The 13,131-nt window shown below is 46.4% G+C and overlaps 1 protein-coding gene across 1 annotated transcript; it reads left to right on the forward strand.

Annotated features, from left to right (window-relative positions):
* The first annotated feature begins 224 nt into the window (after positions 1-224).
* Rab33b (RAB33B, member RAS oncogene family) lies at positions 225-12,520 on the forward strand. Its single transcript, XM_075950532.1, has 2 exons — positions 225-633; positions 9,726-12,520. The coding sequence occupies exons 1-2, from the start codon at positions 385-387 to the stop codon at positions 10,164-10,166; spliced, it is 690 nt and encodes a 229-aa protein (XP_075806647.1). The 5' UTR covers positions 225-384; the 3' UTR covers positions 10,167-12,520.
* Positions 12,521-13,131: the final 611 nt, after the last annotated feature.

The raw sequence follows: 13,131 nt of genomic DNA on the forward strand, positions 1-13,131 counted from the left end.
CACCTCCTTCCTCCCCGCTGTCTCTTTCCCCGCCCCTGAGGAGCTGCGCCGCTTCCTCCAGAGCATTGGGACAGCGGACGTGGCGGGGCGGGTCCAAATCCGGAGTGCCGCACACAGCGGTTCCCTCAGGCGGCCCTTCGGTGCTGCGGTCCAGCCAGGGAGCGCCGACCGCTCTTTCCGGATACACCACGCCGGCGGGGCGTAGAAGACCGGAGCGGGGCGCCACACCTGGGAGGGGGGCAGTGGCGGGCGGGGCTCGCGCACGCGCGCTGCGGGTCCTTGGGGAGCCCGCTGTGCTGTAGCGCTGCTCGGGAGCGCTGTCGCTGAGGTGGCGCCGTACCCGAGGCTCCTCTCCTCCGCCTCAGCTCGGAGAGAGTCGGGAGGATGGCTTCGGAGGTGGAGTCGTCGCTGGAGGTCAGCTTCTCGTCCAGCTGTGCGGTGTCAGGGGCGTCCGGGTGTCTGCCTCCCGCCCGCTCCCGCATCTTCAAGATCATCGTGATCGGCGACTCGAACGTGGGCAAGACGTGCCTGACTTACCGCTTCTGCGCCGGCCGCTTCCCCGACCGCACCGAGGCCACCATCGGAGTGGACTTCCGAGAGCGAGCCGTGGAGATCGACGGCGAGCGCATCAAGGTGAGCGGATGGCGGCGGGGAGGGGGGCTGCGCAGGGCCGCCCCGGCTTTGCAGGTGTCTGGACCGCACCCTGGCTCTGTGCAGGAGTGCGCGCCCCGAGTGCTCCCACGCTGGCGTGGAAAGTGCGTTTGTATGCAGTAAACTTCTGAGACAGTGCCCGCCCCCTCTCCCCCCACCTCTAACGAGCATCAACTTTACCTGGGGCATCTTGTGTTTCAAAAAGCACGTTGTGATTTGGTGTTAGGCAAATGCAATGAACCTGTGGACCGCTCTGTCAGTGGTGTCAGTGGTGTAGGGGTGTCACCCCTCCCCCCATTGCCTACGTGAGAGTTATGTGCTGGGAGTCTGGGGAATATGATGACCAAAGGAAACTCTTAAGCATAGAAAGCTCAAGTTATTTCTAAGAATTCGTTTGAGCATTGCATAAATGCATAAGTATTGTGGGAATAAAGCCTGTTGCGTTGGAGACAGTTTCTGCATGATAACCTATTTAGAAAAAAAAAAACTATTTTCTCATTGGAGCATTATATATGTGGGTTGCCGAAATCCCGTCTCTCGATGCAAGCACAGACCCCCTCCCAGGTGGCTTCCGAGACATCAGACATCGCAATCATAGTAGGGAAGGCCAAGACAGCCAGGATTGGGATGGTGAAGCATTCGCCTGCTGAAACTGCAGGATAAGGATCCTGACTAGGGGCCTCCTCACGGTGTAAACCTTGATACTATTGCAAAACCACTAGGTTTACTTAATTCTGAGAGGCGGGAGTGGGGAACTACCGTGAGACCCCATCTCAAACTAAACAAACAAATCAATCCCGCCCCCGCCCCCGCCCCCGCCCCCCTTCCCGCATGAAACTGAGGAATTCCCCTGACTTCCTTAAGCAACTGCTTTCACTTTGCCTTACGTTGGGGATCCTCTACTTGGAACAGGTTTGATTTGTTCCTCCTACCCTTTTATCCTTGAGGCATGAAGTTTCTGTTTCTTTACTCCCCTCCGCGCCCTCAGAGAGCTTTTACCCCTAGTAAAGAAAAGGGGAAATCATCTGAGTTAAGAGACCACCTTTTCTAGGCCCCTCTGCTTTCTGTTTCCATTTATCTTATGTGTGTGTGTGCACATGTGTGCAGTGGGGGGTGAGTCTAGACTCTGTATGTTCATGTCAGTCTTCCGAATTTGCTCTCCATCTTGCGTTTTTGAGGCAGTCTCCCAGTGAATCTGCAGCTCCCAGATTCCATGAGACTATTTGACTAGCAAGCTCCAGAGATCCTCCTGTTTCTGCTTTCCTTGGGCTGGGATCGCAGGTGCTGAGGGTCCAAATTTAGCTTGGCAAGCACTTTCCCAACTGATCGTCTTGTTCAGGCTGCCGGTAGTTGGTCGTTTGTGTACCTTGTATGTAAAGGAAGATGTATGGGAGTAGGGTGTAGTTCGGCGATAGGGTGCTTAATAGGGTGCGCAAGACACAGTGTGTGATCCCTAGCAGAAGCTGGGGGAAGAGACTGTGTGCATGGGCATGGCAAGAAGAGCTAGATGAGTAGAAGGTGTTTTGTTTTGTTATCATCAAAACTTGGTTAGGTACAGAAACCGCTGGCAGCAGAAAAGAACGAGGCTTCTGGTGTGTGCACGTTTAGTCTGGGTAAGCAGTTGTGGGAAGAGTTATGCAAGCTTTGGAGCTCAGCTAACCTAGGTGCAAAGTGTGAGCCTATGAAAAGCGTCGGGCTATGGTGTGGCTTGAAATTGTCTTCCAAGTTCATGTGTTGGAAACTTAATTCCCAAGTTCCTGAGCTAATGGAACTTGGAGGCGGGACATTTGGGAGGTGATCGGGTCCTTTGGATTTATGAATGAGTTAATCCCTTCACAGATTAATTAGACTAATCTGTTGACTGGTTAAGGGATTACTTCATTCATAAATTAGTGGATTAATCTCATTTATGGATTAAGGGGTTATTGGGAGTGTGGCTCTCGCCACCCATCAGGTGCGAACCAAATAGGTCTCCATTCTCTAAATTATTCAGCAACAGAAAACAGACGAAAGTATGTGGCCTGTCACGCTTTTTGTTTTTCTTTTCTGTGTTTTTTTTAAAAATTATTTTTTATATTTATCTATCTTTGATTTTGAGAGCCTTTTTTTAAATATTTTTCTTTATTATGTATACAATATTCTGTCTGTGTATGTCTGTAGGCCAGAAGAGGGCACCAGACCTCATTACAGATGGTTGGGAGCCACCATGTGGTTGCTGGGAATTGAACTCAGAACCTTTGGAAGAGCAGGCAATGCTCTTAACCACTGAGCCATCTCTCCAGCCCTTGAGAGCCTTTTTTAAAATTAAAATTTATTTTTATTTCTTGTGCATTGGTGTTTGCCTGTATGTATGTCTGAATTAGGTACTGCCATGTGGGTGCTAGGATTTGAACTTGGGTCCTCTAAAAGGACAGCCAGTGCTCTTTTTGTTTGTTTCAAGACAAGGTTTCTCTGCATAACAGCCCTGACTGTTCTAGAACTCACTTTGTAGACCAGGCTGGTCTCATGAATGCTGGGATTAAAGGCATGGGTCATTAGCCAATGCTCTTCACCACTGAGACAGTCTTTCTATGTAGCCCTGGATGGCTTCTAACTCACCTGCCTTTTTTCTTTCTTCTTCTTCTTTTTTTTTTTTAATATTTATTTATTTACTATGTGTACAATATTCTGTCTGTGTGTATGTCTGCAGGCCAGAAGAGGGCACCAGACCTCATTACAGATGGTTTTGAGCCACCATGTGGTTGCTGGGAATTGAACTCATGACCTTTGGAAGAGCAGGCAATGCTCTTAACCTCTGAGCCATTTCTCCAGCCCTTTTTCTTTTTTCTTAAAGATTTCTTTTATTATGTGTACAGTGTTCTGCCTGCATGTGTGCCTGCAGGCCAAACCCGGGCACCAGATCTCATTACAGATGGTTGTGAGCTACCAGGTGGTTTCTGGGAATTGAACTCAGGACCTGTGGGAGAACAGTCTAGTGCTCTTAGCTTCTGAGCCATCTCTCCAGCCCCCATGCAGTGTTTCTTAACCTGTGGGTCACAACTCCTTTGGGGGGGTGTCAAACGACCCTTTCATGGCGGTTGTTGAAGACATCAGAAAACACAGATATTCACATTATAATTCTTAACAGTAGCAAAATTACAGTTATGAAGTAGCAATGAAAATAATTTTATGGTCAGGGTCATTCTAGAATAAGGAGCACACAGTTAGCATTTGTGAACATTTTCTCAGTGATAAAGTCAGTCTTGTTAGCCCTGAACTATCATGGGTGAGCGTGGTAACATGCTCAGTTATTACACACACACACACACACACACACACTCTTTATCTCTCTCCATCTGTCCACCTGTTCAGTGCATCTGACAGCTCACCTTGGTCTCATCTGCTGGAGAAGTATGTACTGGTGTGGGAGTGGTGGTGTGGGCATGGATCCAGACTCTTCCTGTTGGGTGGAATGCTCTATCACTTCCACAGCTAAGCTACATCCCTGGCACTTAAACAATATTTCTTACATTATGTGTACTGGTGCTGCCTGCATGTATGTCTATGTACCATGTGTATGCAGTGCCCACAGAGGCATTGTGTTCTCCTGGAACTGGAATTACACATGGTTTTAAGCCAGCATGTGGATGCTGGGAATCAAACCCTGGTACTGGGGAGAGCAGCCAGTATTCTTAACCACTGAGCCATCTCTCCAACCCTGTATGCCTTTTTCAAAACAAAGGGTCTCATGTACCCAAAAGCTGACTTCAAAGTCTATATATATTCAAAGATGAACTCTGTGTGTGTGTGTGTGTGTGTGTGTGTGTGTGTATGTGTGTGTGTGTATGTGTGGAGGCCGGACGTTGGTTAGACGCCTCCCTCAGTTGCTCTTTACTGCTGTGTTTTTTTGAGACAGGGCCTCATCTCCCTACCTAACCTTAAACTTGTGAACCTCCTGACTTTACCTTGTGGGTGTTGGGATTACATACACGCCCCCGTGGTTTATGCAATGCTGGGGATTGAATCCAGGGCTTTCAATGTGTGTATGATGGGCAAGCATTCTGTGGACTAAGATTTGTCCTCATCCCTGTGGGTATTAAATCTTTTTAAAACTTTTCCTTAAGCTGGGTGTGGTGGCACCTGCCTTTATTCTCAGCACTGCTGAAGCAGAGATAGGTAGATCTGTGTGAGTTAGAGGCCTGCCAGAGCTACGTAATATGAAGCTGAGCCAGGAGGATGGCCTTAAATTCAAGGCTAGCCTGACTACTTAGTGAATTGCAGACCCCCTTGTCCCAAAAAACCACAAAACTGAGGCAGACATGATAGCACACCTTTAATCCCAGCACTTGCAGATCCGTCCGAAGACTCCTCAGTCTGTGTCGCTCGGCAGCTGAACTGTGGGTCCACGGCCACCAACAGTCCAGTAGCCTTAAAGAGTCTCCCTTTTAACTCCAGGCCAGCCCGAGCTACATAGTGAGGGCCTGTCTAAACATACACGTACAAAAGAAAGGAAGCAAAACCTTGAGGGTCTGTGCTTGCTGATTGATTTCTGAGTGCTGTATACATAAACTTGAAAGAGGAAAATCTCGTTCGAGAATTTTGGCAGCTGAATACAAATGAATTCCTTAAATAAAAATGCATTTGACTCTCAGATCGGCTGTCTCAGTCTTCCTCCATATGCTCCTCCTTGACTGTCTAGCTGGGTTCCTCTCTCAACAGTCATTTTGCCCTGGCGGGGGCTTCAGTAAAGTCTGACATTTTGAGATTTAATCCAGTCTTCCGTCAGGGATTAGCAGTCAGTACTTAAATATGTCAGTGGCTTTCTTGTTTATAGCGGGAGAAGAGAGCAAGATGTTAATATTAACTAAGGAAAAACAATCACTGTATCTCCTTCCCATAAATCAGTATATTAAGCACAAAGAATGCTAGTCCAGTGTGAGGAGTAGCAAACTGTGACAGTCAGATGCTCTGCTTCCTGTTTCAGGTGACATGCAGTCTAAGGATGAGTTTTGTATTTTCTCTGTGCTGGGGATGAACACAGGGCTTCTTCATTGCACGGCACACAAGCCAGCACTCTTGTCACTCAGCTATACCTCAGCCATGTCTTTGTATGGTTGGAGAGAAGAAGAATGAGATTTCATGATAAATGAAAATTACATGAAATTCAGAATCCACCAGGTCATCCTGATACAATCTTTATCTTTTACTCCCTAGATCCAACTAGCTTCCTACTGCAATTTTTCATGTTACTCCTCTCATCAAAACCCCACTGCAGTATTTCTTCCAAGCGTCCCTTCGAGGGGATAGAGATCTGCAAAGCTCAGTGGTGGATCCCTTGTCTGGCACATTCGGGACAGTGGGTTTCATCCTCAGCACCGGGGAAAAATTCAGACCTGACTTTGAACTTTGGTAGCAGCTCAGTTGATCTCATTTAAAAACAGCTAACACAAGCCATTCCTTTTTTGTTTTTTGTTTTTTTTTTTTTTCCGAGGCAGGGTTTCTCTTTGTAGCTTTGGAGCTTGTACTGAAACTCACTCTGTAGACCAGGCTGGCTTCGAACTCGCAGAGATCCACCTGCCTCTGCCTCCCAAGTGCTGGGATCAAAGGCGTGCGCCACCACCGCCCAGCACCACAAGCCATTCTTTGTTAGGCTATGCTGCTTCCTTCAGTCATCCTATAGTTCAGCCGAGTCATTTGCTGGTTTCTCACTGTTTGCTTGGAATATCCCTCCTTCCTGTATTTCCCTGCAGGATTGTTGTTGAGCTTCTCCTTAGAATCCCAGCCATTCTACTTCATTCAGTGAAAATCCCCTTAGCCCTCCGTCAGACCAGGACCATCTTATTGTATTGTACATCTATCTTCCCTGTTAGAGTAGGGTCTAGGTTTGGTAATTCCTATAGTAGGGTAGGAGCTCAGGGCCTAGGTGTGCAGTTGTGCAAACAGGTCAGTAGGTAGGTTACCCTGGAATTCTCACAGCCAAGTGGCAAAGAAAGCTAATGAAGGTGACAAAGGACAAAATCCTAAAGCCATGGTTTCAGTAGCTGGCTTTCGTTGATGAAGAAGGCCCACCGAGGCAAGTTGTGGTACCTGGAGATAATAACTCTAGGGACAGAGGTCATGAGAGTGAGATAGAACATCTGCTTTTAGGATTTTAAAGAAAGCTTTCATTTGTTTTATGTGTCTGAGTGTTTCTACACCATGTGTGTGCCCGGTGCCCACGATGATGGCAGAAGAGGATGTTGGGTTCCCGGAACTAGAGTTACACACCATTGTGAGCCAACCTATGGGTGCCACGACCCAGACATGGTTCTCTACAGTGCAGCAAATGCTCTTATCTGCCGAGCCAGCTCTCCAGCCTAGGAATCTTTAAATTTAAGGGCAGGGTATTGCTCAGTTGCCCACGCTTGTCTCAAACTCTAGGTGCGCCTGTCCCAGTCTCCCGAGCAACAGGACTAGGACACAGACAGCAACACATCTGGCTGAACTTTGGATTGTATTTATTTTTAGATGCTTTAATTTTAAATTACATATACTTAGTGTCTGTGTGTGCGCATGTGTGAAGTGAGTGTGAGTGTGAGCATGTAGAAGCCAGAGGATAGTTTGCAGGATCTGGTTTTCTCCTTCCACAGTGTGGGTCCTTGGATTGAACTAAGGTCATCAGACAAGCACCTTTACCTGCTTGAGCCATCTTGCCAGCCCCTGAATATAGGATTCAGATACTTTTATTTGAGACATGGTCTCACTATGTAGCTCTGGCTGTCCTGGAACTCACAAAGATCCACTTGCCTCTGCTGGGATGAAAGGTGTGCACAGCCATGCCAGGATAGAATTCAGATACTTTTGAGGTTTTATTAGTATCTTATCTGACAAATTCAGAATTGTGGTATTTCCTGAGTAAACAAAGTAGGTAACTTTTAAATAAGGTAGTGTAGTAGATAACTTGACAGCATTATCAATGTCAAGGGAAATTCAGCAGTAGTGTTGAACCTGTAAAAGGTCTTATCTTGTCATATAAAAATGACATCTAGAGGCTGGAAAAACGGCTTAGCAGGTGAGAGCACTGGCTGCTCTTCCAAAGGACCCAGGACAGTGATTGGCAACTGTCCAGTTTTAGAGGATCCCGTGCACACCCGTGGTACACAGGCATCCATACAGGCAAAACACATACATAAAATCTTAAAATTTTAGGAACATTCAAAAAAGAATAAAACTAGAGGTAGCAGTCATGTGATATCCCCAGTTGGTAGGATGCCAAACTTACCCTTAACTCTGTATTGTAACTCCTTGTGAGGCTGTTTTTACTCTTACAAAATACCTGTTGTTGCTGGGCAGTGGTGGCACACGCCTTTAATCTCAGCTCTCAGAGGTAGAGGCAGGAGGATCTCTGTGAGTTTGAGGCCAGCCTGGTCTACAGAGTGAGTTTCAGTACAGGCTCCAAAGCTACACAGAGAAACCCTGTCTCAAAAAACCAAAAACTAAAACAAAAACAAAAATGCCTGTTGTCAGGCAGCCAAAGGGCAGCGTGAGCTGTGACACATGGCATGTTTTAAATGCTCTACTGTGTATGTTCATGATGGTGTGTGCTCCTGTGTGTGCAGGCATGAATGGAGGCTAGAGCTCTTCCTTAATTGCTGTTGTCTTCCTTAGTTTTGGGGACTAAGCAACTGAATGGTCCAGCTAGTCTGGCTGGCCTTGCACACCTCAGAGATCCTCTTGTCCTCACAGCCATTGCTGGGGTTCTAGGTATGACTGCTGCCCCTGGCTGTGAGTACTGGAGACAGAATTCATGTTCTCATATTTGCAGGGTCGTAGCTGAGGTTTCTGTTGCTGTGAAGAGACACTATGACCATGGCGACTCTTACAAGGAAAACATTTAATTGAGGCGGTGGTTTATAGTTCAGAGATTTCAGCCCATTATCATGGCAGGGAGCATGGCAGTGTGCAGGCAGACATGGTGCTGGCTATATCTTGATCAGAAGGCAACGGGAAGTGGCCGGTGACACCGGGCAGGATCCTGAGCATAGGAAACCTCAAAAGCCTGTTCCCACAGAGACACACTTCCTCCGATAAGGCCATACCTACCTCAACAAAGCCACAGCTCCTTATAGTGCAACTCCCTATTAGCTTATGAGGGCCAGTTACATTCAAACTATCACATGCAGCAACACTTTATTATCTCCCCAGACCCTCTTTTTTCAGTCTCAAAGACAGCTGCTTTCCTGGAATGCCTTCTTCCCAGGAAGGCTGACTGCATGGTATTGGCTCAAATTCTGCTACTGGGTCCCCCTAAGTACCAAGAAAATCAGAGAAATCAAGACTTGTAAGTATGTTACATTTCTACTCTGGATAAAATTAGGCTTATATTAGTCAAAGGAAGACTGTTAAGAAACTGGAGAGTCCGGGCATGCTGGTAATTGCTTCTTCTAATCCCAGAATTTGGGAGTCAGAGGTAGGTGGATCTCTGTGAGTTTGAGGCCAGCCCTGTCTACATAGAGAGCTCCAGGAGATCCAGGAGTACACAGTAAAAGACCCTGTGTCCAAGAGAAGAAAAGGAGAGGAAAAAAGAAAGGAAAACAGGATAAAATGAAGAAGTTTGGATTTAAAGAGCTGACAGACTTAAAAGTCAGAACTGAGGGCTAGATGGATGGCCCAATGGCCAGAGGCACTTGATCCCCGAACCCCAAAGTGTCAGTGGAGAGCCAACTCCTGAGTTGGCCTGACCTGTGTGCACTCATCATGGTGTGTGTGCACCTGCATATGTGTGTACATGCAGGATAAACATTAAAAACCACTCATTCAGTACGTTTGACTCAGCGCTGGCCTTTCATAGCTCTAGGCTATGAATATTCTGATGGTTTATGTGCTGTATCTTTTTCCCTCAATCTTCTTTAAAAAATAATTGTTAAGACTTTACCTGTTCAGATTTTAAAATGATATTTAGTAGTCACATGGTGACTATCCTAGGATCATGCAGTCTAGACCCCACAGAAAAGCCAAGCTTCCAAGCGGCAGAGTGTTCAGGGCAGGTAGACATGGCTAGGCTGCTGTCATTGGACTGAACATATCGACCTTGCTTTCTGTTTCCCGCGCTGCAGATCCAGCTGTGGGACACTGCAGGACAAGAGCGGTTCAGGAAGAGCATGGTTCAGCACTACTACAGGAACGTGCACGCTGTCGTCTTTGTCTACGACATGACCAACATGGCCAGCTTCCACAGCCTGCCATCTTGGATCGAGGAATGCAAGCAGCACTTGCTGGCGAGTGACATACCTCGCATCCTGGTTGGGAATAAATGTGACTTGAGAAGCGCCATCCAGGTGCCCACAGACTTGGCACAGAAGTTTGCTGACACACACAGTATGCCTTTGTTTGAGACCTCCGCCAAAAACCCCAATGATAATGACCACGTAGAAGCGATATTTATGACGTTGGCTCATAAGCTGAAGAGCCACAAGCCATTGATGCTTAGCCAGCCACCTGATAACAGAGTTATCCTGAAACCCGAAACAAAGCCCGCGGTGCCGTGCTGGTGCTGAGTCACAGGTATGCCCCTCACGGGTCTGACTGAGTCTGAAGTAGTGTAATTACATGTGTAAGAGTAACTCTTCAGTATCATGGCTCATCCCGCTGGTTCCTGTAAGAGTAACTCTTCAGTATCATGGCTCATCCCGCTGGTTCCTGTAAGAGTAACTCTTCAGTATCATGGCTCATCCCGCTGGTTCCTGTAAGAGTAACTCTTCAGTATCATGGCTCATCCCGCTGGTTCCCTTGTTGCTCTGCCTTTTGTATTTTCATCCTCTTACTGAGTTTGTCACTGTGACCGTTCAAGGAGAAGGCCATTTTACAGCTGGGATGGAAAAGGAAGCAAAGACGGGACGACCAGGTCTTCTTTCCAGTCCCAGGCCTCCCGTGAGCATGATGGGACCTCAAGGCTCAGTGTGGCGCCCACGCCGTGTTCCTGGACTGGGAAAGAAATGCCGTGTAGCGCACACTTACTGCGCGGAGCTATCGGCAAATAGCCAGTTACCGAGGTGCTTTTTATTGTACTGTGGCATCTAAGTACTAAAAAACTAATCAAAAGAATCCAGACAGTTGTAATGGGAATTTATTTTAGCCATGACTTTTAATTAAAATATCAGATAGTTGCAAAGCTGGTTCCTGGTGCCCCTGTCCTCCACTCGTGGTGAGTTGGGTAACTCAGGGCTGGATTCAGTCAGCATCCGTTCTGCCAGAGCTCTGAAGGCACGCCTCAAGTTCCCGAGTCCACGTGGATTCCTGTCATAGTAGCGTTGGGTTAGTTTTTTTTAATGTTTGTGTTTTATGTCCACAAACTGTTCCTTTGGACAAAATGAATTAATTTTTTTTTTCTTTGGTTTTTCAAGACAGGGTTTCTCTGTAGCTTTGGAGCCTGTTCTGGAGCTTCCTCTGTAGACCAAGCTGGCTGCAAACTCACTGAGATCCGCCTGTCTCTGCCTCCCGGGTGCTGGGATTAAAGGTGCACACCATCACCTCCCGGCTTGAAAAATATCTTAACTGTCCCTCAGTGGTGAAAGAAATAGTTTAATTTTTTTTTTTGCCCTAAGCACTTTTAGTTTAAATTTAAGACTTTGCACAAGGAACACAGCACATTTCCATATGGAGCTCTTTGCCAAATCCTGTGTAAGCCACGTTCAGCCTAAGTGTGCACATCCTCGTTCTGACAGCTTGCAGCCCTGGGCAGTTTTAGAGGAAATTAAGGCAAAATAGATTTTACTTAAGTGTTTTCAGAATGTGGGACACAAGGGTACTCCGACCTAGTTTCAGATTTTTGTTTTATTATTCTGAAGGTCCCAGTTGGAAAATTCAGTTACAAAAGCAAAATTTTCTATTTAGTAAGCTAAGTGAAAGTAAAACTTTTACAAATGGTTGTCCAGTTTTAAATACTAGGGCCAAGTTGGCTTTACTTGCATCTAGAGAGATTTTTCTTTTTCTCTTTTTAAATACAGGGTCTCACTTTGTAGGCCTGACTGGCCTAGGACCAGGTTGGCCTCCGACTTACAGATATCCCCCTGCCTCATCCTCCAGCCGCTTGGGATTAAAGCCTTGTGTCACTAGAACTAGCCTATTACAGTTTTCCTGATCATGCTATAATTAAAGATTTAGCCAAATTAATGCTGACTCGGGAACCGTTTTTCTAGTGAGACATAATGGGCACAGTAGCTGGGCCGTAGCCGTGCTTACAGAAGGGCGTCTGTTCGTTGTTTTCAGCACTGTACAGCTGGGGAACAGAGAGGCTTTCCGGGTGCGTGCCTTCTTCCTACTGTTCTCGGGATCGTTTCTTCAGCACTATTAATAATTATTTCTCTTTTTAAAGTAGCAGACTGTTTCTTTTTGTAAGGAGTTAGTGAACTTTCTTTACAATTATGTGAAAAGCATTATTTTTCCACTTTAGTATTTATTAATTAAAACATTTGTATCTCATTTGTAACGACCTACTACTTTAAGTTTTTAGTTTCTTATTTTAAAAAGATACTTACGAGGAGAGCAAGATTAGGCCTTAGAAGTAGCCCAGGGTGTTGGAAGGCACTTCACTGACTGTTGACCTGCGTCCAGATGGTGGTGAGCTGACCTCTAGTTACTAATTTTTTAAGCACAAAGCATACATTTTGTATATCTGTGAATTTATTTTAACTGACACTTAATTGGAAGTATCAGATGTTTTAGAAAAACCTTTATCTGAGAACACCAAAGCAAACTACTTCCGGCTCTGTTGTGGTTGGCTGCAAACCGCGTGATTGGCAGAGTTGTTCTTCACGTTTCCTCAGCAGGCTCAGTAGTTTTGCTATGAAACAGGTGTCACTCTTTCGTTTCTCCCTCGAAGTACAATAAAATCATCTTTGCCATGAAGAAACGGTGTTTTGGTTCCTTTGTTTTCCGGATTGCATATAAAATTAAAGAGCATACCTCACCTCCTCCCCTGTCTGCTGTGGTTTTTTAGAAAACATATATATCCTGCAGTTCCTTAATTTGAAAATCCAAAATCTGATATTTATTTCATCTAGAAACTTTCAGATTTTGGATCATTTTGGATTGGGAATTTTTAGATTAGGTATTCTCAACCAGTGCAGTTGGTGTACATGACGAGAAACCAATCCTAAGTCTAAAGTGTAAGGGTTCTCGAGAGTCCTTAGTGCAGACAGCACATGCTCTGGAAATGGCCGGAGTGTGTTTGCAGGGTGCACGCAGGTACTACAGCAGGAAAAAGAAGAGTGTGTCTCAGGCACAAGACTGTCCCCCAGCCCCTCTGGTGACTTTTCAGGGGCTACTGCTTCTCGCTGGCCAGCTGTATTACCTAAGTCAGATGCTGAACTGCATCCAGGGAGAGCTGGCTTCATCAGACGCTGGGTGTCAGATCACCTGCTGCTGCACTGCATCCAGGGATGGCTGGCTTCATCAGACGCTGGGTCTGCAGGTGTGTGTGCAGCAGCAGACGGTGTCAAATCACCTGCAGCTGTGGTTATA

Source organism: Microtus pennsylvanicus, chromosome 16, assembly GCF_037038515.1.
Source record: "Microtus pennsylvanicus isolate mMicPen1 chromosome 16, mMicPen1.hap1, whole genome shotgun sequence".
Lineage (NCBI taxonomy): Eukaryota > Metazoa > Chordata > Mammalia > Rodentia > Cricetidae > Microtus > Microtus pennsylvanicus.